The sequence below is a fragment of the Acanthopagrus latus genome, chromosome 11 (genome assembly GCF_904848185.1).
Source record: "Acanthopagrus latus isolate v.2019 chromosome 11, fAcaLat1.1, whole genome shotgun sequence".
Classification (NCBI taxonomy): Eukaryota; Metazoa; Chordata; class Actinopteri; order Spariformes; family Sparidae; genus Acanthopagrus; species Acanthopagrus latus.
The window spans coordinates 10,268,929-10,296,375 of NC_051049.1; the positions used below are offsets into that span (position 1 = coordinate 10,268,929).

Sequence of the window (27,447 nt, forward strand, 5' to 3'; positions counted from 1 at the left end):
AGATTTTTCTTTTATGCCTAAATAAACTAAATAAACAAACAAATTTTTTCATGACAGAATAGGCCGAATGAACAAATTGACCTTAAAAGACGAGACGATATCATACTCTTTCACTTTGTTTGCATTTGGCGGACCCTGCCACCTTTCTACATTTCTGAGTTTGTGTTGTTACCCCCATAATGTTGTAAATATTAAAATGCTGACATTAAAGAACACATCTTAAGTCGAGGTTGCCCAAAGTGTGGCCTGTGGGTCAAAGTTGGCCCGCCATCAGATGCTGAGATGGTTGTCAGGTTTGTCAGGCTAACAGTAGCTAGTGTTGATAATGTTAAATAAATGGCTAGACTCAGCCAATCTGATATTGTTTTCCACAAACTGGTAACACATATACCACATGATACCAACGGTGGTAAACTACTGGCTGACAAAGCTTGTTTACAGCTGGATCCAACTGTCTGAATTCTTACAGATTTAAGAAAAAAAACAAACATTTTGGGCCCAACAACCAATTTTAAATAATTAATTTACAATCATAATAATATTTTAAAGGAAATTAGATTATTATTATTGTTATTATTATTATTATTATTATTATTATGTATTCTGCACCTGTCTACAAGCTCCGTAGCGTATTTGTTAAAAATGATTGCATGCAAATGTAATCAATATGACCTTTAAATAATTTCCCAGTGTGGGATTAATAAGTAAGTAAATAAGTTTTCTAGTGTTTCTTTAATGAGCAGGAGTTTCGTAACTGTGACTGTGAGAACAACAATGCTGAGATGTGCAGACTGAGCCCGTGGTTTCTGCGGCTTGTCAAGATTATCAAGCAATTCCAAGAAACCGTTTTGGGTTGTGGGTTTTGTCACGTACATCCACACCAAAGAACATCGGTGGTGCGCCTGTGTTTTTCGTTGACTCAGTTTATCGAGCCAAAGAGCATTTGATGTGGATACAAACCAGTAGTGATGTGCACAAAACAGAAAAGGGCGAAGAGGAGGAGCAGCATGGACCAAAATAAATAGAAAAATCAAGAAAGTTCAAATGGCGTGGCGACAAAATAAAAACGTGATTCAAGGAATAGCAGGGGAAATGGGTGGATTCAAAATAGGTATGACTTGAATGTGTGACAGTGAACAGGGTCTCTAATGTCGATGGTGTGAGTGTGAAACAAACAGTCTAACATTAGTGTGAAGACTGTGACACGGGCAAGGTCTAAGATATGTAACCTTCTACATCTAAATAAGGACTGGTGAATCATTCCTTATTATTGATTTTCAGACAGAAAGAAAGTTCTTAAGCTCCACGTGTCACCAGCAATATACAAACTGACCTGACGAAAGATCATTTCACATTTGTGGAACAGTTTCGTAATTTTATCATCCAGATGTTGCAACCTCGACACATACCTAAGCCATTTTTCACATCTTTGCTCTTCTCTGCAAGCTTCCAAACTTTCTCATAATGTTCTTGCCATGTGTGTTATGTACATACAAAATTTCTCCACTGATGCCTTCTGTGACATATATTCCGTTCTCATTTCACGAACATACTTGTTTGGGCCAGTATACACAGTCAGTTTAAACACATTACAAATTCTTAATTAAATAAATTACAGATGAGTCATGATGCTCCTTTTCACTTCTAGCTGTCAGTCAGTGATCACATGACTTTCGCGCATTATTGTCACACTTGTGAGAATACCCCCACTTCAACCTTGTGCTGGAAACTTTGGTTTCCTGTTCGTTTTTTGGTGCGACCTTGCAGTTGCAGAGGCAAAAAGCCCAGGGTCCCAGCTAAAAAGAAGATTCACAACAAAGAAAATGTGTCCGCCACTTCTGGTCCTCCGTTAAAAGTCCTGTGGTGAAGTGGTGTCCAGACAGTGAGGATGAGATTCATCCAAATACAGAGATTGACAGGGATTATGCCAGGGAGAAATGTATGTGTTGAATAGTTGTGTTAAACTCATTACCCACTGATGTCAAAATGTGCGTATGTGCTCCAGGCTGAACCATGAGGTTTATATTTACCATAACATAACCACGCTGCATCATCTCCACATCGGCCACATGCACTCATAAAGCAATTAAAAGCTGCACCGGCATCACAGAGGATGTGGCTAAAGAAGTCGAGGTAAAGAGCACGAAAAACCACAGGGTCGCTTATCGATCAGACTGCTTTTGGCCTATAAAAGGGTGATGTTTGAGACCCCCAGAGACAACAGCTTGACTTTTCTGCCAGCATGATGCAAGCTCTGCACAAGCTTCTGCTCTGTCATCTTCTGGCATGTCTGGGACCTAACGGTAAGATAAACTAATCTGGTTATTAAGCCTGAAGTCTACAAATGCAGGGACGGGTAGCAACTAGTTAGAAGTAATGCACAGGAGTAAAACGTTTTTGTTTATTTAAAGAGAGAGTACTTTTTGTACTCTGCCGGGGGGAAAATAAGCTCCAGGTTACTTTTGACCCTGTTGAATGACGACTTTAAAAACATAAAAAGAGGCAGCTTATCATATCTTTTCATGGTTCCTCAGGACGTGATTGTTGTCAACTGTTGTCAACTTATTTTGTCTGTTGTAAAATTTTCCTCTAAAGTTTCCATGGTAGCCTCCTGTTACACTGAAGTTAGTTGCACATATGACAGGTTAAAACATAGTCAGCCAGCTGTAATGTAAGCTCTGTTACTAATTTAATATGTGCCATTAATCTTTGATGTTATGATAATGACACTGACATATCTTGTTGTCTGTTGGACATTTGAATAAACTGCTTCAAAGAGCAGTTAAGCTGATGTAATGCCAGCTTTAATGTAATGCAACTTTCATACTTATAGTCAATTATATTTGAATATATATCAAAAATAGAAAGTAACTTGTACTTTGAGTCATGTCTTAACCTGGTACTGTTTTCTTTTAATTCAGTATGTTTCTAAATTGTCATACTTTACTTGAGTCATCTCTTTTAAGTAGATTTTCAGTGCTCCACTCACCACTGATCAAATGCTACATTTTACTCATCACTCTTATCTTTACAGCACTTGGGGATGAAATCATAAATGGTAAAAAGGTCCCGGAGAAGATGATGCTGTATATGGCCTCGCTGCAGGACAAACAGCATCAACATCTATGTGGAGGGTTCCTCATCAGTGAGGACTTTGTGGTCAGCGCTGCGCACTGTAACCGCTCGTGGGTTATCTTTCCTCTTTAAATGTTGTCATTTTAGATGAAGAATTATATTGAATGTTAATATTTGATCAGTTTAATCAGTTTAAGATTTGTAGTTATTCATTTGTTCGATTAACTTCATATTTGTTCAATGTCCAGGATTCCTACAAGTGTTGTTCTTGGCACCCACAATCTCAAGAAGGTTGGTGGAACAATGAGATATGCTGTGGAAAAGACATGCATCCATCCAGATTATACAGATGTACAACGTGGCAATGACATCATGCTCCTCAAAGTAAGTAGTTATCCGTTCATCCAATCTCTATTCATGAGCAGTATTTGTTTTGCTTCAGGCCTGATGCAGGATACAAAGCATGCTATGAATTGGTCTTTGATATTTGTGTCTCCAGCTGTCTAAGAAAGCCCCACGGAACAACAGAGTACGACCGATTCAACTTCCAAAGACTGTGAATAAAACAAAAGATAACGCTAAGTGTCGCGTGGCTGGATGGGGCTACACAAAAACCGGTGGCAAAGTTGTTGATGAGCTGCAAGTAGTGGATGTGTCTTTTGTTAACAAGGAGGCCTGTCAGAGAAAATGGCAGAACAAACTTCCTCTCACTGTTATCTGTGCAGACGGATCTGGCCAAAATAAAGGATTCTGTCAGGTGTGTTTGGTGTCATTTCAATGAAAATGTGAACAGGTTTCTAATGTAATGATTTCTAATCTTAGAGATTGCCAAATTTAAAAAAAAAAAAAAAAAAAACATTCTAAAAGAAATTTCTCCTCACAGGGTGATTCTGGGGGTCCTCTGGTGTGCAGCGGGATAGCTGTAGGTGTTGTGTCTTTCAACTGGGAAAAAAACTGCGACTATCCAAACAAACCCAACGTCTACACGGATGTATCAAAGTACCTTCCCTGGATCAAGAGGATTCTCAAGCAAAAGAATTGTAAAATGTGAGAATTCAGCATACTGTAGTGTCTCGCGCTGGTGCCTCGGCTCTGGGACAGCATTCCACTTAGCAGCAGTTCGGCTGGCACTGTCGCTGCCTCCAGCTTCTGTAAAAATGTGTTTTCCTCTTACAGAATGGCCTGTCTTAACATCTGACATACTTCCTAATTTCTTTGAAAATCTCAATGTGAATTTGTTTAAACCTGTTCTATGAATGCAACTTTTATATCATATAACAATTACTATTGTGGAGGTTCTGCTGAGCTTTAGACAGTCTATAACTGTTTAGTCTTTATGTGAAATGCAAAATAAAGAACCACTGATTCATTTAAATTCTTGATCTGAAGAAAGAAATGGTATATAAAAAGCTATACAGTATACATGCCTTTCTTTAGAATTCCTACCTGAGTCTGTGTATGTGTGAGGTTCTTGGATGTGTGTTTGTTTATGTGCAGATATTTATATTTGCACGACACAATAACATTTTCCGACACTTCACCTTCAGCATATTTTGGATTCTGATCAAATGAAACATTATCAGACAACCACCAGTGAGTACAAATAGCAACTGTTAGCTGCTGCTGATGAAAGAAATTTAACTCGACCACATTTCATAACGGCTTCTGTGAGAACACTGATGTGCAAATCTAAATGAGGAAACTGTGGTTTCTGTGGTTTGTCACTGAATTCAAACGAATGTGTCAAGTAGATCCACATCAAACAAAACTTGTCTTGGTCTTTGTGTTTTAGAGCAGAGGCAATCCAAGAGTTTGTGCCCACGAATATAAATCCTGCAGTAAAAAGATTGCACAGCCAGACCCAATAGCTACTAAGCAGATTTATGAAGGAATACGAGGTAAACTGAAAGTTGTAGAGAGGAAAACTTCCAAAAAACATTTCTTTTTACAAACTTTGATACTTTTCTTGTTGTACGGATTACAACGAATGAGACAAAACATATATCAGTGAAGTTTCGATTTGGCTTGGCAGATTCTGTCACCTCTTGGACAGAGTCAGGCTCACAGGGGACTTCTAGGAATGACTCATAGTAGACAGACATGTAGGCACTTGCTCACATAGAAACATCAGACTGCAACGACCCCATGTACAACTCTCTCTTAAGGTAATGGTTTTGTTCTGTAACACGGCTGATAGAGAAGACTGCAGCTGTGGCGTCTGATGATGCAGCGCCCACTAATGGTCAACAAGCAGAGAAACTATGCCATGGCTCATCGAGCTCTCTGCTGAGCATAAAGATGTGCTAACTAAACAGCATCAGCTTGCACTTATACACAATAAATACCACATTTGCTGATATTTACCTTATTATAGATTTGTAGAGAGAAAACAGTGAATAGTGAATAGTGTAATTTCCTTTACCGCACTTGGATGTTTCCTGTAAAACTGTTAAGATAGGGACGGACTTGTTGAGAATATGAATTGCTGTTTATAGTAGCTAATTATGAAGCCAAAATAAAAGTAGCCATTAGTGCTTAACAGAAAATCTGCACCCTGCCCTGCAGCTAGGTGTAGCCGTCTCTGCCCGACCATGAGCTCCCGGTGAACACAGCTAGCTAAAGGTATAATTTGATAAATATGGCCAGAATTCAAAGCTCCAAAACCACAAGGGGCAACGTATCAGCGGAGTAACCAACAACTGCTCTTCTTTGGTAGCGGTCCTTTGCTCTAGATAGCCACCGTTAGTGAATCAGCTCATGGCTCAGTGAACTCTGGAGCCAAAGGTTCTGGTGTTTATCTGAACCTGGGCCTTAGATTACAGGGGGAGTCACCTCGAGTGACAAGGCCCAGTTTGGATTTGGCAGCCTGACATGAGAGTGAACACACAGAACTGGATCCGAACACAGCCTCCAGCCCAACCGAGGTCAGTTTGACAACAGGGGACAGTCTGACCAAGACTAAGACTTCAACAACAACAACAACAACAACAACAACAATGACAACAAAGAAAACACATACATTTTTGAACTGATATAACAGCTTTTTTTTCATCAAATGTATATTATTCTGGTCAGTTAGACAAATTAACAGACTCAGCAATGATCTGCCATTACTGCACCAGAGATTAATCTAGCTCATCAGTTTCATGCCAATACTGGGAGGCAGTATTGCTCAAAGTCAACGCAGGAAAGAAGTACCCTAGAAACAAGATAGTGTAAAAATACCACACGTTGCACAACATTGCAATTTCCATTGCACACACGTGGTTAGAAGTCCCGATAAAATAGATGATAATCACAAAATCAAATGAAGCAACATTCTGTTTAAAAAGTTGGTCTCTGCAGCTCCAAGAGGGCCAGTCAGTTGACTTACTGCCATCATGCAGGACCTGCACAAACTTCTGCTCCTTCATGTTCTGATATATCTCGGACGAAATGGTAATGGGAGAGAATATTTTCATTAATTCCATTTAATGAGACATTTTTAAATTTTGATTTGAACTTATCTTTGCAGCACTTGGAGCTAAAATCATAAATGGGGTAAAAGTCCCGGAGGACTCAATGCAGTATATGGCTTCAGTGCAGGCCAGAGACGGACATGTGTGTGGAGGCTCCCTCATCAGAGGCAACTTCGTCCTCACTGCTGCACACTGTGATGGTGATGATGATGATTTTGAGTGAGTTGCGCTTCATCTTCCAGTTGTTTATTTTTTATTTAAAGTTACATGAAGTCACTTTTTTCAAGAAATGTTTAATTTTAATTTAATGTATAAGTTGCATAAACTTTTTTTCAAAAGAAATGTAAAATGTGTTGCTTTGTTTTGTTGTTGGCAAAACAACCTGAGAAAATCTACTGACGACCTCTCAATTCTAACTTTTTGCAGTGTACCAGTGAGGGTTGTTTTTGGCACCCACGATCTCAGGAAGACTGGGACAGTAAGAACCATTGTGCAGAGATGCAAACACCCTGATTATCAGAATGACCCACCAGAAAATGACATCATGCTCCTCAAAGTAAGCATTTATTCTTCAAGACAATTTGTTCCAGATTATGTGTTGTATGTTTCCACTTAAATAAATTGCATTTAAGCTTTGCTTGTTTTTTATTCCTGTCAGGGTAAATGTAAAAAATGGCCGAAAACATAATCGAATACAAATGTCCCTGAAATTCTAGCCAAGACACAACACTATCAAAGCTGTTACATTGTAGAGTTAACTTTCATTTAAAAGATTCATCACCTCCAACTTCTAGTGATTATTTAACTGAAGGCTGATGAAAAAATCATGGTCAGACAGTGTTTATTTCTATATTCTGGTTTTGTGTCTCCAGCTGTCTCAGAGTGTTCCAGACAGTGAAACAATACAACACATTCGACTTCCCCCTCCTGACATGAACCTGCAACCCGACCAACTCTGCCGTGTAGCTGGATGGGGAGTGACTGAAGCTGGTAGAGGTGTTGATGACCTGAGAGTGGCACTTGTGTCTGTCGTCGACCAGAAAGTCTGTAGCCAACAATGGGAAGAGATTCCTGCCAATGTCATCTGTGCAGGTGGATATGAAACGCAGAATGGAGCCTGCAGCGTAAGTTTTCTTTCTGTTTTTGGAAAGTTCATGAACATATTACATATGTTTTTGTATCAAAATATCAAGAAATTTCCATTTTACAGGGTGATTCTGGTGGTCCTCTGGTGTGCAACGGGACGGCTGCTGGTATTGTGTCTTTTGGAGATCACTTTTGTAGGGACGAAAGCTTACCCAATGTCTACACAGACGTGTCCAAGTTCCGTCCCTGGATCGACCAGATTGTCAAGGAAAATGGTTGTTAAATGCAACAACCTTACACAAAGCTTTGCTTCAGCACACCTTCATTGTATTTAGGAGGTGTAGTTACGTCTAAGTTGCTCTGTCAGTGTTTGCTCCTGAACGCAAAGCAAAATAAAAAAAAATGTTTCAAACGTTGTTTCCTCTTTTCTTCTTCTGAAGACACAAATGGCATTTTAGTAATTTTTCCAGCAACATATCCACAAACTGTCTTTGGGTGAATTAGATGTAGGATGCAGTAGAGCTACTGTAACTAACTTGTGTTGGAAAATTCATGTGACTTTAGTCAGAGAAGCAGGTCAGTGATGAACACTCGTTAACAGAGACTTTATTACAGAAAGGCACATTATTAGAGAAGCAGCATGTTGAAGAAATTAAAAAACAATGAACAGGTGAATTCACCAAACCGGAGAAGGAGCAGAGCTATATTATCCTTTAAACAGTTATTATCATAACATCACTATTTAATCTTCTATACAGCTGCAGTGCCTCCTAATGTAACCTCAGCTCTACAGAATGAAGGCCCTGCTTCATTCAGTGATTAATAAGAATCAATTAAAAGTGAAACAGTCCTCCTCGTGTACAGTAAATCAACTACATCAGGACAAAGAACATCTTGCAGCATGTTCATTTAAATGAAAGAAAAACATTCTAATGATGCCACTGATACAGTAAAAAACAACATATTTCACTTTTTTCATTATCTGTATGTGTCTGGTCTACAGTACCCTCTGGTCCAGTTAGTCTGTCACACAATTCAAAGTGATGTCTGAGGGAGCTGTGTCAAGTAGATCCACACAGACGAGCCTTAGTGTTGCATCGGTGGCAAATTCAACTAAATGAAGTCAACTAAATATATCAAATATAAACAGTACACACAGTCAAGATGAGGGTAAGAAAACATAACACCACACAAACAATCAAGATAAAAAAAAACACAAGAACTAACAACCATGTGATAAAGAATAAAACCATGTGATAAAGAAATAAGCTGAAAGAGATAGAAACCAGCCAACCAGAGATCCGCTGCCACCACCCTAACACACCTCAGCATACGGGAAGCTTCACTTTGCCCCTCCACACACACGCAGATGCACATGCAAAGACAATTAGTACATGTATGTACACATTATGCAGATTTCCGTCACCTCACACTGCATATTTGCACTGGTAATGTATATTTGTACTGACATAATACTGTATATTTATAATATGATGCTGTATACGTTTTGTATATGGACTTATTAAGGTATCAGCTGTGGTATGATATTTTATTTATCATTATTATATTCTTTATATATTTAGCATCTAAACATAGTTTGTCATTGCCAACAGCTCTCAGACTTGAAGGCAAAGGGAGAATATTATTTTACATTTTTTTAGAAGATAAATGCTTTGATTTGACTTGTTTTTCAGACAACTTGGACTTTAACTACCCTACATCCAAAACGTTCACCATTATCAAAAGAAGTGAATAACTTTCAGTTCAACAGTAAACATTTTTAGGTAACACATACGGATCAAATGAAGAAGATCAGTCATGGTCAATTAAAAACGTTAACATTCTCAATAATGATCCTCTGTTAGGGCACTTGGGATTGATCTAGCAAAGTTAATAGTTTGATGACTGGGCGGGAGGCGGTGCTGCTCAAAGCCAACGCAGGAAACTGGTTCCTGTGGTTTATCTAATTTGTCACAGAAATCAGAAGAACTGCTTTGAGCGGACTTTTTCAAAGTCCAACTTCCACACTAAAGAATCTGCACACATGCTCTTAACATATTGTATTAATTTAACAAAAATGACTTGATCAAGAGGCTGAAAGTGTCCTAAATCAAGAAAATTAAAATAAGTGAGTGATGAAGGACATGGATAGTAAGAAGCAGAGTAAGAAGAGGTAGACTTGTTATACTTGTCCTGCTCTGACTGCATGACGTTTGTGCTTCAGCCGATACACAAAATAGAGATGCAAAGACAACACAAGTTGCAAACCATTGGATTTTCCATTGCACACATGACATGGTTAGAAGTCAAGTTAAAATAGATGATCATCACAAAATCAGACAAACCAAAACCCTGGATAAAAGGGACTTCTTTGCAGCCGCAACAGGACCAGTCAGTCACTTATAAAGAAATGCAACAGAACATATTAATGACGTATTTGCTCCTCACAGAGTGATTCTGGGGGTCCTTCATTGTGCAACCTGCAGTACCTACAGTTGTGGAGCAGAATACAGTTACCATCAGTTAGCAGTTAGCAGTTAGCCAGCTCTGGTGATATTGCATCTTTTTATTGGTAGAAAGAATTTAACAGGTGGCCAAATTCTCACATTACATTGCACCTTAAATTATGTCACACCATTAAGTTAATACAATAACAATAATAATAGTAATATAAAGATGCTATGATTACACTAGCAATGCAATCCTCATTTGCAGTATCTAATCAAAACAATTTGAGATTGACTGTTAAAAATTAAAGAAAACAAAGTGTATTTCTAAACAGACTGATACTTCCTGAATGGACTCTAGTGAGTTACTTGACTGCTGGTTAGAAGCAGAACGTACATCTGGTTAAAGCCTCTAAGATGGCATAACCACTCACATGATCATCATCATCAGCAGCAGGAGCAGAAGCAGCATCACTGTACTGATATGTTGTATTTCCACGAGGTTTAAATGACATATGAGTGATGACAACAGTCTCCAGTAAGTTCTGGAGCCAAAGGTCCTGGAGTTTGTCAGAACCTGGGCCTGAGATTACAAGGGGAGTCACCTCAAGTGACAAGGCCCAGTTTGGATGTGGCAGCCTGACACGAGTGTGAACACACATAACTGGACCTGAACTCAGCCATAAAAACGGCAGTTTTTCATCAAATTCTGGCCAATTAAAAACATTAACAGACTCAGTAATGATCTGCCATTACTGCACCACAGATTAATCTAGCTCATCAGTTTCATGACTGGGTGGGAGGCAGTATTGCTCAAAGTCAATGCGGGAAACAAGTAACCAATAAACGAGATAGTGTAAAAATATCACACATTGCACAACATTGCAATTTCCATTGCACACACGTGGTTAGAAGTCCCGATAAAATAGATGATAATCACAAAATCAAATGAAGCAACATTCTGTTTAAAAAGTTGGTCTCTGCAGCTCCAAGAGGGCCAGTCAGTCGACTTGCTGCCATCATGCAGGACCTGCACAAACTTCTGCTCCTTCATGTTCTGATATATCTCGGACAAAATGGTAAGCTGACAGGATATTTTCATTAATTCCATTTAATGAGACATTTTTAAATTTTGATTTGAACTTATCTTTGCAGCGCTTGGAGCTAAAATCATAAATGGGGTAAAAGTCCCGGAGGACTCAATGCAGTATATGGCTTCAGTGCAGACAACAGACGGACATATGTGTGGAGGCTCCCTCATCAGAGGCAACTTCGTCCTCACTGCTGCACACTGTGATGGTGATGATGATGATGAGTGAGTTGCGATTCATCTTCCAGTTTGTTTATTTTTAATTCAAAGTTACACAAACTCACTTTTTTCAAAAGAAATGTCAAATCTGTTGCTTTGTTTCGTTGTTGGCAAAACAATCTGAGAAAATCTACTGATGACCTCTCACTTCTAACTTTTTGCAGTGTACCAGTGAGGGTTGTTTTGGGCACCCACGATCTTAGTAAAACTGGGACAGTAAGAACCATTGAGCAGAGATGCAAACACCCTGATTATCAGCCGGACACATTAGAAAATGACATCATGCTCCTCAAAGTAAGCATATATGTTTTTTAAGCCCATTTGTCCCAGATGACATGTTGTATGTTTTTTACAGTCAAATTAGATGCATTTAAGCTTTGCTTTTTTTTGTTTTTATTCCTATGATGTCAAAAGTGGCAAAAAACTAAATCAAATTCAAATGTCCAAGAAATTCTAGCCAAAACACAGCACTATCAAAGCTGTTATATTGTAGAGTTAACTTTCATTTAAAAGACTCATCAACTCCAACTTGTACTGATTGTTTAACTGAAGCCTGATGAAAAGTAAAACCATGTTCAGACACTGTTCATTTCTACATTCTGGTTTTGTGTCTCCAGCTGTCTCAGAGTGTTCCAGTGGGTGAAACAATACAACACATTCGACTTCCCCCTCCTAACATGAACCTCCGACCCAAACAACTCTGCAGTGTAGCTGGATGGGGAGTGACCGAAGCTGGTAGACTTGTTGATGAGCTTAGAGTGGCGCTTGTGCCTGTCATCAACCAGAAAGTCTGTAGACGACAATGGGATGAGATTCCTGACCATGTCATCTGTGCAGGTGGATATCGAACACACAACGGATTCTGCAATGTAAGTTTTCTGTAAGTTTATGAATGCATTACATATTTTTTTGTATCAAGATATCAAGACATTTCCGTTTTACAGGGTGATTCTGGTGGTCCTCTGGTGTGCAACGGGACGGCTGTTGGCGTTGTATCTTTCGGAGATCTGTTATGTTGGGACCGACAGTTACCCAATGTCTACACAGACGTGTCCAAGTTCCTTCCCTGGATCGACCAGATTGTCAAGGAAAATGGTTGTTAAATGCAACAACCTTACACAAAGCTTTGCTTCAGCACACCTTCATTGTATTTAGGAGGTGTAGTTACGTCTAAGTTGCTCTGTCAGTGTTTGCTCCTGAACGCAAAGCAAAATAAAAAAAATGTTTCAACTGTTGTTTCCGCTTTTCTTCTTCTGAAGACACAAATGGCATTTTAGTTGTTTTTTTACTTTAACATATCCACAAACCACATCAAGAACCATGCTGTTGCATTTGTGTTAAATTCATCCAAATAAAGTTTACAGAATATTAAATGTTGATTCAACTTAGTGGTCAAAAGCAGGGAGAGATACAGTGAAGGCTGAGAAAAAATAATAATACAGACATTAAGAATCAACACTGACAAAGACAATAGAATAATAAGGACAATTAACATGACAATTGTTGGTACATTTGTAGATGCATGTGACATAGACAATAACAAGAAAAATACAAACCTACAAAAGTAAACGATCAAATGCCACTCACTCAGTTGGAACTTCTAAAAAATGATGTGAAATAATTCATTCATACACAGAGAAACAAAAACATTAAATACAAAAGTGTCATGAATACAAAATTGAAGCAATATTAAAAGGTGAATGACATGAAGGGAAGATGACCAGTAGTAGCAGAGTAGAGTCATGTCTCATGTTAGAGTTCATTCCCTGGATCAGAGAGGCCACAAACAAAGTTAACTCTTAATGCACTTACTAAAAATACCGATGGGGAGTTTGGCTTCAGCATACTTTTATTGCGTTGTGGAGATATAAAATGGGATAAAATGAATAAAGTGCATTTCCTCTTTTTCCAATGTGCACTTGAGCTCAACAAAAACTCAACAGTGTTAATGGAAGGCTGTTCTTTCCTGCTTAGTGTTCTGTTGTCATTTTACTTCATAGTCTTCATAGAAAGGGTCGACTCGACTGACGACCCAAAAACAACAGGTTGAGTCTCCTGCCTCCATGATGCGTGCTCTGCAGAAGTTTCTGCTCTTTCATGCTCTGACATGTCTCGGACGGAATGGTAAGCTGCTCAATCTGACTGTTTTTCTCCAGCCTGCCAATGTGATGTTAACTCATTTTATTGTCTCTCCATTTTCAACTCGTGTTTTCAGCACTTGGGAGTGAAATCATAGATGGGCAAATTGTTCAGCGGTACCAGATGCTGTATATGGCCTCAGTGCAGAACAGAGATGGACATGTGTGTGGAGGCTCCCTCATCAGTGACAACTTTGTCCTCACTGCTGCACACTGTGCTGATTAGTGAGTTGAGTTTCATCACACATAAGTGTTTTATTTATGTAGTTAAAGTTATGAATTACATAAACACATTTTTTTCAAAAGAAATGTAAAATATTTTGCTTTGTTTTATTGTTGGCAAAACAACCTGAGAAAATTTACTGATAACCTCTCAATTCTAACTTTTTGCAGCGGACTGACAACAGTTGTTTTTGGCACCCACGATCTCAGAAACACTGGGACAGTGAGAAACATTGTGCAGAGCTGCAAACACCCTTATTATCGGTATTACTTGGAAGGAAGTGACATCATGCTCCTCAAAGTAAGCATATATTCTTTAAGCCCATTTGTCCCAGATGACGTCTTGTGTGAACATAAACAAAGACAAATTTAAGAGTCACTGAAATTCTAGCTGTAAGCTATACAGCTGTACCCAGCTGTATGAACGCTGTTATATTGTAGAGTTAACTTTCATTTAAAAGATTAATCAGCTCCGACTTGTAGTGATTGTTTAACTGAAGCTTGATGAAAAGTAAAACCACATTCAGACACTGTTCATTTCTACATTCTGGTTTTGTGTCTCCAGCTGTCTCAGAGTGTTCCAGACAGTGAAACAATACGACAAATTCAACTCCCCCCTCCTAACATGAACCCACAACCCAACCAACTGTGCCATGTAGCTGGATGGGGAGTGACCGAAACTGGTAGCGATGTTAATGACCTGAGATTGGTGGGTGTGTCTGTCGTTGACCAGAACGTCTGTAGACAGCAATGGTATAACATTCATCTTCCTGCCAATATCATCTGTGCAGGTGGATATAAAACACTCAGAGGATTCTGCAATGTAAGTTTTCAGTCAGATTTTTTCAAGTTTATGAACACGTCATATTCTATTATAACAAAATATCAAGATATTTCCATTTTTCAGGGTGATTCTGGTGGTCCTCTGGTGTGTAACGGGGTGGCTGCTGGTGTCGTATCTTTTGGAAATCATGGTTGTAGAGACCCAAGATTTCCCAATGTCTACACAGACGTCTCCAAGTTCCTTCCCTGGATCAACCAGATTGTCAGTCAAAATGGTTGTTAAATGCAACAACCTTACACAAAGCTTTGCTTCAACATACCTTCATTGTATTTAGGATGTGTAGTTATGTCTAAGTCGCTCTGTCAGTGTTTGCTCCTGAACGCAAAGCAAAATAAAAAAATAAAAATAAAAAAAAATCAAATATTGTTTTCTGTTTTCTTAATCTGCATTTTCATTGTTTTTCTAGTAACATATCCACAAACTATCTTTGTGTGAATCAGAGGAAGGATGCAGTAGAGCTACTGTAACTGGCTTGTGTTGGAAAATATTTATTCATGTGACTTTAGTGAGAGAAGTAAATTCACCGAACCGGAGAAGTGACAGAGCTATTTAAACCTTTCAACAGATATTATCATAACATCATTTTTTTCTTTCTATACAGCTCGATGCCTCCTAATGTAACCTCAGCTCTCCAGAGCTGCTACAATGTTAAGTGGTTATGAGCTCCAGAATACAGTCTGGGTCAAAGGACCATTACCTTTTTCACGTCTTTGAACATAGTCGCTGAAGAAATAAAAGCTACTCATTGCATCAATTGGGGTCAAATAACTTGTTGCCAGCTGAAAGATAAAAGCTCATGCAGTAATTATCCAATAGGAGGCTCTGACCTATTTCATTAGTTGAATCCAGGTGGCGATTTTTTTTTGTTTTGGCCAGGCAGTGTATATATGCATAGACAATTAGTACATGTATGTACAGATTATGCAGATTGCCATCACCTCACACTGCATATTTGCACTGGTAATGTGTATTTGTACTGATATAATACTGTATATTTGTATATAAAATATGATGTATGTATTGTACTGTACTGTACTGTAATGTACTGTATTTTATGCATGGAGTTATTAAGGTATCAGCCGTGGTACGGTATTTCATTTTATCATTATCATATTCTTCTTGTTTCATTGCCAATGGCTCTCAGACTGAAGGCAAATGGGGAATTTTATTATACATTTCTCTAGAAGATAAATGCTTTGACTTGACTTCAAAAAAAGTGAATAACTTTCAATTCAACTGTAAACATTAGTTTTAGGTGACAGATATGGATCAAAACTCCATCATGGTCAATTAAAATCATTAACAGACACAGTTATGGCACTTGGGATTAATCTAGCTCATTAGTTTCATGACTGGGTGGGTGGCAGTGCTGCTCAAAGTCAATGTAGGAAGCAAGTAACCGAGAAACAAGATAGTGTAAAGATCACAAAGATGCACAACATTGCATTTTCCATTGCACACACTTGGTTAGAAGTCAAGATAAAATAGATGACAAAATCAAATGAAGCAACATTCTGTATAAAAGGTTGGTCTTTGCAGCCCCAAGAGGGCCAGTCAGTTGATTTATTGCTATCATGCATGCTCTGTACAAACTTCTGCTCCTTCGTGTTCTGGCATATCTCGGAGGGAATGGTAAGTGGACAGAATATTTTCATTAATTCTATTTAACGAGACGTTAACCTAATTTTGATTTTAACTTATCTTTGCAGCACTTGGAGCTAAAATCATAAATGGGGTAAAAGTCCAGGAGGACTCGATGCGGTTTATGGCCTCATTGCAGACCACCGACGGACACTGGTGTGGAGGGTCCCTCATCAGAGACAACTTTGTCCTCACTGCTGCGCACTGTGATAATGAGTGAGCTAAGTTTCATTTCACAGATTTTTTCTTTTATTTATTTAAAGTTATAAATTACAGGAAATCAAAAGAAATGTAAAATCTGTTGCCTTGTTTTATTGTTGGCAAGACAATCTGAGAAAATCCACAGACCTCTCAATTCTAACTTTTTGCAGTGGACTGGCGAAGGTTGTTTTTGGCACCCACGATCTCAAAAACACTGGGACAGTGAGACACATTGTGCAGAAATGCAAACACCCTGATTATCATAATGACACAGCAGAAAATGACATCATGCTCCTCAAAGTAAGCATTTATTCTTTCAGCCAGTTTGTCCCAGATGACATCTTGTGTGTTTACAGTCAAATTAGACGCATTTAAGCTTTGCTTGTATTTTATTCCTGTGGGGGTAAATGTCAAAAGTGGCAAAAAACAAAATCGAATTCTAGCTAAGACACAGCGCTACCAAAACTTTTATAGTGTAGAGTTAACTTCATTTTAAAGATTCTTCAGCTCCAACTTCCAATGATTGTTTAACTGAAGCCTGATGACAAAACCATGTTCAGACACTGTTCATTTCTATATTCTGGTTTTGTGTCTCCAGCTGTCTCAGAGTGTTCCAGTGGGTGAAACAATACAACGCATTCAGGTTCCCCCTCCTAACATGAACCTACAGCCAAACCAAATGTGCCATGTAGCAGGATGGGGAGAGACCGAAGCTGGTAGAGGTGTTGATGAACTGAGAGTGGTGGGTGTGTCTGTCGTTGACCAGAACGTCTGTAGAAAGCAATGGTCTAACTCTAAATGGATTCCCCATCTTCCGGCCAATGTCATCTGCGCAGGTGGATATCGAACACTCAAAGGAGCCTGCTACGTACGTTTTCTGTCTGTTTTTGGAGAGTTTGAACACATAACACATCAACACATTTTTTTGGTATCAAAATTTCAAGATGTTTCCATTTTCCCAGGGTGATTCTGGTGGTCCTCTGGTGTGCAATGGGATGGCTGCTGGCGTCGTGTCTTTTGGACATGAAGACTGTAGTGACCCCCACTTTCCCAATGTCTACACAGACGTGTCGAAGTTCCATGCCTGGATCGACCAGATTCTCAAGGAAAAAGGATGTTAATGCAACAACCTTACACAAAGCTTTGCTTCAGCATAGCTTCATTGTATTTAGGAGGTGTAGTTATGTCTAAGTTGCTCCTTGACGCAAAGCAAAATAAAAAAATGTTTCAAATATTGTTTCCTCTTTATCTGAAGACACAAATAGCATGTTCATTGTTTTTCTAGTAACATATCCACAAACTGTCTTTGGGTGAATTAGATGCAGGATGCAGTAGAGCTACTGTAACTGGCTTGTGTTGGAAAATATTCATTCATTGCGACTTCAGCCAGAGAAGCAGGTCAGTGATGAACACTCGTTAACAGAGACTTTATTACAGAAAGGCACATTATTAAAGAAGCAGTGTCTTGAAGGAATTAAAAAACAATTAACATGCAAATTCACCAAACGGGAGAAGGATCAGAGCTGTTTAAACCTTTCAACAATGATTATCATAACATCATTATTTAAGTTTCTATATAACTCTCAGAAATGAAGGTCCTGCTACAATGTTAAGCAGCTATGAGCTCCAGAATTCAATCTGGGTGAAAAGACCATCAAATAAAGAATAGAAACAAGAAAACAAACATATCTGTGCATTTACACTAATTCAATGATTTATGAGAATCAATTAAAAAAAGGAAACAGTCCTCTACAGTCCACTACATCAGGACAAAGAACATCTTGCAACATGTTAAATTAGGCAAAAGAAAAACATACTAAACGTTATCACAGATACAGTAAAAAAATTGCTATTACCAGTATCCTCTGGTCCAGTTAGTCTGTCACACAATTCAAAGTGATGTCTGAGGGAGCTGTGTCAAGTAGATCCACACAGCCGAGCCTTAGTGTTGCATCTATGGCAAATTCACCTAAATGAACTCAACTAAGTATATCAAATATAAACAGTACACACAGTGAAGATGAGGAAGAGAAAACATAACATTGTCATGGTTCATGAGTCTATGTCTTTGTGTTGTGTCTTGTGTTATGATGTCATGGTTCGGTCTCTTGTCTCTCATGTTTTGATTCCTCGTCCTCTTGTGTCCTTTCAGTGTCTCCTGTGTTCTTCCCTCTGAGCTTTCCCCTCTTGTGCATGTTTGTCTCCTCCTGTCTGCCAGATTGTTTCCTCTGTGATTCCCCTTCGTTATCTCACCTGCTGATCCACCTCACCTGTTCCCCGTCTCATCATTAGTGTCTGTGTGTTTAGTCTCTACCTTCCCTATTGTCTTTGTCAGTTTGTTGCTTCTGTCTGATGTTTGTCCTGCCCCCTGCTCTGATCTGCATTTGGGTCCACCCTTAGTTGTTCCCTTTAAACCTGTGACAAACACAATACTAACAATCAAGTTATATATAAAAAAAAAACTCACAAGAAATACAAAGTATAGAAAACATGAATAAAACCATGAGATATAAAAATAAGATGAAAGCGATAGAAACCAGCCAACCAGAGATCCACTGCCCCTGCCACCACGCTAACACACCTCAACATACATGCTTTGCTTTTCCCCTCTATCATACAGCTGTGTTATGGTATTTTATTTCATCATTATTATAATCTTTGTATATTTAGCTTCTACACCTTGTGTTTCATTGCCAACTCTCAGACTTGACTTGTTTTTCAGACAGCGTGGACTTTAACTACCATTCATCCAAAATGTTCACCATTATCAAAAAAAGTTAACTTTCAGTTCAACAGTAAAAATTATTTTAGATGACACTCATGGATTAACTGAAAAAAAACATCAATCTTGGTCAATTAAAAACATTCAGTGCCGGCCCAAGTCTTTTGGGGGCCCTAAGCAGAATTTGATTTGGGGCCCCCCTCCCACCACTGCAGAGTCACCTGTGCAATTATTGACACAAATGAATTGACTTGGGCCCCTGGTGGCCAGGGGGCCCCAAGCAGCTGCTTAGTTCGCTTATGCCTCGAGCCGGCCCTGAAAACATTAACAGATTCAATAATGATCCTCTGTTCAGGGATGTGGGATTAATCTAGCTCATTAGTTTCATGACTGTCCAACGCAGGAAACTGGTTCCTGTGGTTCATCTAGTTTCAAGGAATTCAGAAGAATTGTTTTGAGTGCTCTTTTTCAAAGTCTGACTTCCACAATAAAGAATCTGCATACATGCTCTTAACATATTGAACTGATTTAACAAAAGTCAAGAGGCTGAAAGTGTCCTAAATACAGAAAAGTAAGATAAGTGAGTGGTGAAGGACATGAAGAGGAAGAATTAAATGTTATACTTGTCGTTCACTGATTGTATAATGTGAGCGCTTCAGCTGATAAACAAGATGTAGATACAAAGATAACACAAGTTGCAAACCTTTGCATTTTCCATTGCACACAGGATGTGGTTAGAAGACAAGATAAGTGCATGCCCTGCGCACATTTCTGCTCCTTCATGTTCTGACATATTTTGGATGAAATGGTAAGCTGACAGAATATTTTCATTAATTCCATTTATTGAAACATTTACCTAATTTTGATTTTAACTTATCTTTGTAGCACTTGGAGCAAAAATCTAAATGGGATAATAGTCCCAGAGAACTTGATGAGGTATATGTCCTTATTGCAGTACATCAATGGTACTCATCTCTGTGGAGGACTCCTCATCAGTGAAGATTTTCAGCACACTGCTTTAAAAGATTGTCTGGTAAAAATCAAAGAGAAAAAATATTATATTTTTAAATAGACTGATACTTCCTGAATGAACTCTACTGAGTTATGTGACTGCTACTGAGAAGCAGAATGTACATCTTGTTAAAGTCCCAATGATGGCTTATGTACTCACATAATCTTCATCATCAGCAGAAGCAGCATAATTTTAGCAATAAGCTGTAAATTTGGTGGCATAGCTGGAGGCATGCAAAAGGCCGAGTCGCTTCCATCCTAAATGAGCGATGATCAACTGTAAATGCCCGACTGCGAGAACAGTCTGTCTCACCTGGTAGTATGGGAAGCCGTTTAGGCCAAAACTACATACTCCATTTGCACATACATATACTAGAACGGAGCACTTGCACATACATATGTATATTCTGTAGTGTATATATGTTCAAGCATGTATAAATGTAAAAGTGAATATAGCTGTGTTTAAAATGCATATGAACATATATAAGAAACAAGCAATTACATTATATCATGGTTAGATTTATTTCTTCAGGAACTAGACCTTTAAATAGGCTTCAGGACAGAACTCACCAATCTCGTGAGCAACTTAAGCCATGGTGCAACTCATTTTTTCTAAAACATTAACTATAGTCCACCCTAACATTTACTAAGAACGGCAACACTGAACACTACCTAACAGATAACATCGGTGTTATCTAGAACACTTCAACGCAGTTTCTCTGGCTCTCAGCCCAAAACACATTGCATGCTGGGGAAACTCCACCCACCTGTTCCCCAACTGAGTCAAGTCTCAATGTATTATTAAGATAATTGATTAATTGTTGCAGCTCCAATGTCCATAAAACTGGAGATTACATGTTAATATCTGAGTCAACACGATCAAGGTGCAGCTGCAGAATGTAGTTTGAAAGTTAGCATCTCAGCAACTCCAGTATATTCTTTGGGTGATTTAGATGTAGGATGCAGTAGAGTCTCCTTAGCATAAAGCTATGTAACCTCAGATAATCAGAGTGAAGGGCCTGTTATAATGTTGAACAGCTATGAGCTCCGCAACACAGAGTAGGTATGAAGACATTTCCATAAAGAACAAAAACAACAAAATTCACATCTGGATTGGTGCACTGACTCTAATTCAATGATTAATGGGAATAAATGAATCCCACTTCAAAGTAAATCACCTACATTAGGACGAGACAAAAGAAAAAGTTCCCAGTTATGTCATACATATTCTTAAAAATAACATCTGTGCATGTATTTAATTTGTTCAAGAAGGCCCTTCAGTCACTGTGTATAAGTCTCTGGTCTAAGTAATAAACAATTAAATGCCAATTCTGGAACTCCTAAAAGCTACGTGGAATAAAAATATTCATACACAAAGAAACAGAGGTGCAAATCAAAAACAGTAATTACAAAAGTGTGATGAATACCAAATGCAATGCAAAAACAAAAAGGTGAATGATATGAAGGGAAGAAGACAGAGAGTAGAGTCATATCACAAATGTCACAGTTCCTTCCGTGGGTCAGAGAGTTCTCAAAGTTAACTCTGTTACGTGCAGCAAAATAGTGAGGACCCAAACACAAGACACAATAAAGTTACACCGTGAGCCTTAATGGCAGTCCAACAGTCCAACAGAGGGAAAAGAGAGAATTACAAAATAAAACAGGAAAGAATTCAACCAAAAACTCAAACCATGACAAGCTAAAAAAATCACACGGGGGAGTTTGGCTTCAGGATATACTTTTATTGCATTGTGGGGAAATAAAATGGGATTTAAATTAATAAAGTGCATTTCAGTTCTTTTTCCAATGTTCACTTGAGCTCAACACAAACTCAGCAGTGTGACTGAAAGGCTGTTCTTTCCCGCTGAGTTTTCTGTTATCCAGTACTTTATTGTCCGTCCTTCCAAAAGTGGCAACAGGTATTATTGCTTATCAAGGTTTAATGATATTTTTAAATGATACTTTCAATCCCACACAGTTGAGAAACTCCTCAGAACATTTCACTTGAAAACCACATTGTTTCTTAAGAATTCTTCAGAACTCAAACCTGATGTAACACGCCGAAAAGAGGAAAGTGAAAAAAACATTTTGCAAGATTTATTAAACCACAAGTGAGTAAGAACTTTCTCTCTGCCAATCATTAGTGACTTGAATACAGGCACGTGCACACATAGGGCCCAAGAGGTGCTTGAGCCCCTGTCCTTTTTCTGTTTGCCTCATATTAAAAAGTCCTTTTTGTGTGTGTGGGTTTTTTTTTATGAATAAATAAATTCCTGTTGTGCATAGGGATGTAAAAAAATGGCAGTATAAAAACGCCACAGTTATCTAATATATGCATTTCCATGTAATACGGTGTTGTGTGTGTGTGTGTTGAGCCTAAAGCCGCTTCTCTGTCCGCTGAGGCTCCGCTCTGTCTCTCACAGAGGAGAGAGAGAAGCCGCTGCCTCATCGATAACTCCACCACGCACATAGATGACAAGTGACAGTAGTGCAACCTGAAACTTTCTGAGTAATAAATCAATTTTTATAACTTCCTTGTGGGGGCTAAGGAGTCGCCTTCCACTTATTCAGTGTGCTTAAACATGAGTCATATTTCAGAAGAGAGCCCATTTGTGCTTGTTAAGCAAACTGCTTGTTAATGAGAGTTAAGAATAATCTAATCTGACAGCTGTCTGTGTCGGCTGTTTATCTTGCGACAAATCTTAAACTTCTTCCAGAGATACTGAGTTTACTGTGACTTTGCTGTTGTAAACAATGCTGTTCCTAGTAGCAGTCACAGTAGCCATTACTTGGTTTTGTCACATTTTTAGATGTGTAGCCTGTATTTCTAGTTTGTTTTGTTAGTTTTAGCCCTTTTCTGACTTTTAGCGCCTGCTCCTCTATAATCGTGTGCATATCCCTGCTTGAATATATTAGCTTTTTCAGGCAATTTGTAATTTGCATTTAGCAGATGGTTTTGTCCAAAGTAATTAACAGTAATTCATACTTACACTGATAGCGGTGGCTGCCATGCAAGGTGCCGACCAGCACATCAGGAGCAGTTTGGAGTTCAGTACCTTATGTAAGGACACTTGGACATGTAGACCAGGGGAATCGAACCAGCGATGTTTAAATAACAAGATGCGGGCTCTACCCCTGAGCCACAGCCAACAGATTCCATGCAGGATTCATCCATCGCTGTTGGTAAAAACACAATGTGAATGTGAGAGATAGTTCTTCATTGAGTCTTATTCCCAGGTTGTCAATGACTGATGCTTTAGGTTGGTGAGACATGAAAAAAAAATAGCGTCTTTCTCAGTATCATTTTCAGAATCGGCGATGCCCAGAAACATCAAGAACACAGAAAAATACTACGAAAATAAGAAAATACAGACTTTGGTCAACATACTCTTCAGAGCTTTTCTATTGGCTAAGTGGTCTAATGGAAGGTGTCCAACGAACTAAAGAACTAGATTTTTTTAAGAGCATGTGTCAGGCAGGTGGAGAATAAACACCATGGCAACCCAAACATCTTAATAATAACATATAGCTCATCTATAAAGCATTAATGAATGATTTTTTGATCTTTTAATAAAGGGTGCTTCATTAGAAAGTTGACCCAGGTAACTCAGGTCAAACTGCTCATTTGCCTGGATGATACTGACTGAGTGACAGAGATGGAGACAAAGGCCAAAGGAAAAACAAAGTCAAAGCTAGATGTCATACTGTACCCAGCACAGAAAAAACAAAGAGGACTTCTCAGGGAACAACAGCTCTAGATGCTCACTGTATTTAGTGCCGTCAGTACAAAATGGATACGATATCAATAGTTATCACATGAACAAAAAAGGAAGAATGTATAAAAGTAAGTGTCACACTCACTATGATGACACCTACTAATCACATGATCAGTGATGTTTCTCAAACTTGCAACATGACATTGCCCAAAGGTTGTGGCCAGAAGTCAATATAAAGCAGATCAAACACTGTTGTTTGAAAGGGTCGACTCGATTGACGACCCAAAAACAACAGGTTGAGTCTCCTGCCGCCATGATGCGTGCTCTGCAGAAGTTTCTGCTCTTTCATGCCCTGACATGTCTTGGACGGAATGGTAAGCTGCTCAGTCTGACTGTTTTTCTCCAGCCTGATGTTAACTCATTTTAACGTCTCTTCATTTTCTTCTCATGTTTTCAAGCACTTGGGAGTGAAATCATACACGGAAAAATTGCTCCACAGAACCAGATGCTGTATATGGCCTCAGTGCAGACCGGAGGTGGACATGTGTGTGGAGGCTCCCTCATCAGTGATAACTTTGTCCTCACTGCTGCACACTGTGCTGATCGACAGTGAGTTACATTTCATCTTCCAGTTGTTGATTTTTAATCTGAAGTTACATGAACTCACTTTTTTCAAAAAAATTGCTTTGTTTTGTTGTTGGAAAACAAAAAATCCACTGACAACCTCTCAATTCTACCTTTTTGTAGTCCACTGGTGAGGGTTGTTTTTGGCACCCACAATCTCAGAAAGACTGGGATAGTCAGAGCCATTGAGCAGGGATGCAAACATCCTGATTATCGGAAGGACACGATAGAAAATGACATCATGCTCCTCAAAGTAAGCATTTCTTCTTTGAGCCCGTTTGTCCCAGATGACCTGTTGTGCATTTCAAGTTAAATTAGATGCATTTAAGATTTGATTGTTTTTCATTCCTCTGAGGATAAATGTCAAAAGTGACAAAATGTTTTTAACCAAATTCAAATGTCCCTGAACACAGCACTATCAAAGCTGTTATATTGTAGAGTTAACTTTAATTTAAAAGATTAATCAGCTCCAACTTGTAGTGATTGTTTAACTGAAGCCTGATGAAAAGTAAAACCATGTTCATTTCTACATTCTGGTTTTGTGTCTCCAGCTGTCTCAGAGTGTTCCAGTGGGTAGAACAATACAACGCATTCGACTTCCCCCTCCTAACATGAACCTACGACCCAACCAAATGTGCCATGTAGCTGGATGGGGAGTGGCCGACGCTGGTAGAGCTGTTGATGACCTGAGAGTGGTGGGTGTGTCTGTCGTCGACCAGAATGTGTGTAGACAGCAATGGACTTGGATTCCTGCCAATGTCATCTGTGCAGGTGGATATCGAACACTCAGAGGAGCCTGCTTTGTAAGTTTTCTGGCTGTTTTTGCAAAGTTTATGAACACATTACATATTTTTTTTGTATCAAAATATCAAGATGTTTCCATTTTTCCAGGGTGATTCTGGCGGTCCTCTGGTGTGCAATGGGGTGTCTGCTGGTGTCACGTCTTACATAGGCGGGGGTTGTTGGGACGAACGCTTTCCCAATGTCTATACAGACGTGTCCAAGTTCCGTCCCTGGATCAACCAGATTCTCAGTCGCAATGGTTGTTAAATACAACAACCTTACAGAAAGCTTTGCTTCAGTATACCTTCATTGTATTTAGGAGGTTATGTAGTTATGTCGCTCTGTCAGTGTTTTCTTTTGTATTCATTTTTCTGTAAGAGATGTTTTGACTTGACTTGTTTTTCTGACAATGTGGACTTTAACTACCCCACATCCAAAATGTTCACCATTATCAAAAACAGTGAATAACTTAAAGTTCAACATTAAACATTATTTTTTGGTGACAAGCACAGATCAATCATGGTCAGTAAAAAACATCAACAGACTCAGTAATGATCCTCCTTTAGAACACGTGGGATTAATCTAGCTAATTAGTTTCATGACTGGGTGGGAGGCAGTGCTGCTTAAAGCCAAAGCAGGAAACAGTACCTACAGCTAAACAGAATACAGTTACCATCAGTTAGCAGTTAGCAGTTAGCCTGCTCTGGTGATATTGTATCTTTTTCTTGGTAGAACGAATTCAACAGGTGGCAAAATTCTCACATTACATTGCATCTTACAGCATTATTTAATACAGTAACAACAATAATAGTAATATAAAGATGATATGATTATACTTGATATTCAGTCCTCCTGCAATATCTAATCAAAAAGATTCATGAGATTGACTATTAAGAATGAAAGAAAAAAAGATGGGGGATAAAGATGGGAGAAACCTCAGGAAGAGCCACAGGGGAGGGATCCCTCTCCCAGGACGGACTTGTGTCCCCGACTCCCTGAACATTTTACAATTCTTTCACAAGAATTGTAAAATGTGAGAATTCAGCATACTGTAGTATCTCGTACTGGCACCTCGGCTCTGGCACAGCCTTCCACTTAGCAGCAGTTCGGCTGACACTGTTGCTGCCTCCAAGTAAAAATGTGTTTCACTCTCACAGAATGGCCTGTCTTGACATCTGACATACTTTCTCATTTCTTTCAAAATGTCTTTGTGCCTTTTGCTTCAAACATGTTCTATGAATAAAACTTTTATATCATATAACTATTGTTATTGTGGAGGTTCTGCTGAGCTTTATTCAGTCTGTCAGTGTTTGGTCTTTATATGAAATGCAAAACTACTGATTCATTTAAATTCTTCATCAGAAGAAGGAAATGGTATTTATAAACCTTCATTTATTGCCTTTCTTTCTAAAGTGTATACAGAAAACCGTTAAGGGTAACTTATAAGTAGAATTCCTACCCGAGTCTGTGTGTGTTTGAGGTTCTTTTTTAAAGTGCAGATATTTATATTTGCACAACTCAATAACATTTTACGACACTTCACCTGTAACATTTTGGATTCTGATCAAGTGACATTGACACACAACTACTAATGAGTACCAATAGCAACCATTAACTGCTAATAATGAAATGAATTTAACCCAACCAGGTTTCATAACGTCTTCTGTGAAAACACTGATGTTCAAATCTAAATGAGGAAACTGTGGTTTCTTTGATTTGTCACTGAATTCAAATGAATATGTCAGCAGGGTGTGTCAAGTAGATCCACATCAGACAAAACTTGTCTGGTGAATCCTGCAGATTTATAAAGGTATACGTGGTAAACTAGAAGTTGCAGAGAGAAATACTTCAAAAAACATGTATTTTTACAAAGTTTTACACTTTGGTTTATGTATGGATTACAACTAATGAAATACAACATATCAGTGAGCTTTTGATAATAATAATAATAATAATAATAATAATAATAATAATAATAATAATAATAATAATAATAATAATAATAATACATTTTATTTGGAGGCACCTTTCAAGACACTGGCAGGAGAACATATGCACACTAATTAAAACAGCAGAATAAAACAGTAATACTGCGATAATGAGCAGAGGTGGATTCCATTGTTCGATGTCAAGATTCAGTTCCCATCGGTTAGTTCAGCAGGAAGAATCG

At 38.6% G+C, this 27,447-nt stretch overlaps 6 protein-coding genes across 6 annotated transcripts; all 6 read left to right on the forward strand.

Moving 5' to 3' along the window:
• The first annotated feature begins 2,155 nt into the window (after positions 1–2,155).
• On the forward strand, positions 2,156–4,450 carry LOC119029049 (mast cell protease 1A-like). Its single transcript, XM_037115585.1, has 5 exons — positions 2,156–2,303; positions 3,035–3,185; positions 3,324–3,459; positions 3,575–3,832; positions 3,959–4,450. Exons 1-5 carry the CDS (start codon positions 2,243–2,245, stop codon positions 4,124–4,126), a joined length of 774 nt encoding a protein of 257 aa, XP_036971480.1. The 5' UTR covers positions 2,156–2,242; the 3' UTR covers positions 4,127–4,450.
• Positions 4,451–6,417: 1,967 nt separating this feature from the next.
• Positions 6,418–8,025, forward strand: LOC119029053 (granzyme B(G,H)-like). The gene is made up of 5 exons (XM_037115588.1): positions 6,418–6,513; positions 6,590–6,752; positions 6,960–7,089; positions 7,406–7,657; positions 7,744–8,025. The coding sequence occupies exons 1-5, from the start codon at positions 6,456–6,458 to the stop codon at positions 7,900–7,902; spliced, it is 762 nt and encodes a 253-aa protein (XP_036971483.1). The 5' UTR covers positions 6,418–6,455; the 3' UTR covers positions 7,903–8,025.
• A 2,976-nt stretch (positions 8,026–11,001) lies between these two features.
• Positions 11,002–12,610, forward strand: LOC119029054 (complement factor D-like). Its single transcript, XM_037115589.1, has 5 exons — positions 11,002–11,145; positions 11,222–11,381; positions 11,540–11,669; positions 11,993–12,244; positions 12,320–12,610. The coding sequence occupies exons 1-5, from the start codon at positions 11,088–11,090 to the stop codon at positions 12,476–12,478; spliced, it is 759 nt and encodes a 252-aa protein (XP_036971484.1). The 5' UTR covers positions 11,002–11,087; the 3' UTR covers positions 12,479–12,610.
• A 792-nt stretch (positions 12,611–13,402) lies between these two features.
• LOC119029055 (granzyme B(G,H)-like) lies at positions 13,403–14,886 on the forward strand. The gene is made up of 5 exons (XM_037115591.1): positions 13,403–13,499; positions 13,591–13,738; positions 13,907–14,036; positions 14,301–14,558; positions 14,643–14,886. Exons 1-5 carry the CDS (start codon positions 13,439–13,441, stop codon positions 14,799–14,801), a joined length of 756 nt encoding a protein of 251 aa, XP_036971486.1. The 5' UTR covers positions 13,403–13,438; the 3' UTR covers positions 14,802–14,886.
• Positions 14,887–16,079: 1,193 nt separating this feature from the next.
• LOC119029052 (granzyme B(G,H)-like) lies at positions 16,080–17,647 on the forward strand. Its single transcript, XM_037115587.1, has 5 exons — positions 16,080–16,211; positions 16,289–16,436; positions 16,592–16,721; positions 17,020–17,289; positions 17,384–17,647. The coding sequence occupies exons 1-5, from the start codon at positions 16,154–16,156 to the stop codon at positions 17,540–17,542; spliced, it is 765 nt and encodes a 254-aa protein (XP_036971482.1). The 5' UTR covers positions 16,080–16,153; the 3' UTR covers positions 17,543–17,647.
• Positions 17,648–24,144: 6,497 nt separating this feature from the next.
• LOC119029056 (duodenase-1-like) lies at positions 24,145–26,529 on the forward strand. Its single transcript, XM_037115592.1, has 5 exons — positions 24,145–24,244; positions 24,329–24,479; positions 24,618–24,747; positions 25,046–25,297; positions 25,386–26,529. The coding sequence occupies exons 1-5, from the start codon at positions 24,184–24,186 to the stop codon at positions 25,542–25,544; spliced, it is 753 nt and encodes a 250-aa protein (XP_036971487.1). The 5' UTR covers positions 24,145–24,183; the 3' UTR covers positions 25,545–26,529.
• Positions 26,530–27,447: the final 918 nt, after the last annotated feature.

Excerpts from the sequence above, each read along its gene's own strand:
- LOC119029054 (XM_037115589.1), top strand. The coding sequence starts at position 11,088 with ATGCAGGACCTGCACAAACTTCTGCTCCTTCATGTTCTGATATATCTC. Across the intron at positions 11,670-11,992 it reads ATGACATCATGCTCCTCAAA|CTGTCTCAGAGTGTTCCAGT; the intron begins GTAAGCATATAT and ends TTGTGTCTCCAG. Across the intron at positions 12,245-12,319 it reads CACACAACGGATTCTGCAAT|GGTGATTCTGGTGGTCCTCT; the intron begins GTAAGTTTTCTG and ends TCCGTTTTACAG.
- LOC119029053 (XM_037115588.1), top strand. The coding sequence starts at position 6,456 with ATGCAGGACCTGCACAAACTTCTGCTCCTTCATGTTCTGATATATCTC. Across the intron at positions 6,753-6,959 it reads GGTGATGATGATGATTTTGA|TGTACCAGTGAGGGTTGTTT; the intron begins GTGAGTTGCGCT and ends AACTTTTTGCAG. Across the intron at positions 7,090-7,405 it reads ATGACATCATGCTCCTCAAA|CTGTCTCAGAGTGTTCCAGA; the intron begins GTAAGCATTTAT and ends TTGTGTCTCCAG.
- LOC119029056 (XM_037115592.1), top strand. The coding sequence starts at position 24,184 with ATGATGCGTGCTCTGCAGAAGTTTCTGCTCTTTCATGCCCTGACATGT. Across the intron at positions 24,480-24,617 it reads GCACACTGTGCTGATCGACA|TCCACTGGTGAGGGTTGTTT; the intron begins GTGAGTTACATT and ends ACCTTTTTGTAG. Across the intron at positions 24,748-25,045 it reads ATGACATCATGCTCCTCAAA|CTGTCTCAGAGTGTTCCAGT; the intron begins GTAAGCATTTCT and ends TTGTGTCTCCAG.
- LOC119029052 (XM_037115587.1), top strand. The coding sequence starts at position 16,154 with ATGCATGCTCTGTACAAACTTCTGCTCCTTCGTGTTCTGGCATATCTC. Across the intron at positions 16,212-16,288 it reads GGCATATCTCGGAGGGAATG|CACTTGGAGCTAAAATCATA; the intron begins GTAAGTGGACAG and ends TTATCTTTGCAG. Across the intron at positions 16,722-17,019 it reads ATGACATCATGCTCCTCAAA|CTGTCTCAGAGTGTTCCAGT; the intron begins GTAAGCATTTAT and ends TTGTGTCTCCAG.
- LOC119029055 (XM_037115591.1), top strand. The coding sequence starts at position 13,439 with ATGATGCGTGCTCTGCAGAAGTTTCTGCTCTTTCATGCTCTGACATGT. Across the intron at positions 13,500-13,590 it reads GACATGTCTCGGACGGAATG|CACTTGGGAGTGAAATCATA; the intron begins GTAAGCTGCTCA and ends TCGTGTTTTCAG. Across the intron at positions 14,559-14,642 it reads CACTCAGAGGATTCTGCAAT|GGTGATTCTGGTGGTCCTCT; the intron begins GTAAGTTTTCAG and ends TCCATTTTTCAG.
- LOC119029049 (XM_037115585.1), top strand. The coding sequence starts at position 2,243 with ATGATGCAAGCTCTGCACAAGCTTCTGCTCTGTCATCTTCTGGCATGT. Across the intron at positions 3,186-3,323 it reads GCTGCGCACTGTAACCGCTC|GATTCCTACAAGTGTTGTTC; the intron begins GTGGGTTATCTT and ends TTCAATGTCCAG. Across the intron at positions 3,833-3,958 it reads AAAATAAAGGATTCTGTCAG|GGTGATTCTGGGGGTCCTCT; the intron begins GTGTGTTTGGTG and ends TTCTCCTCACAG.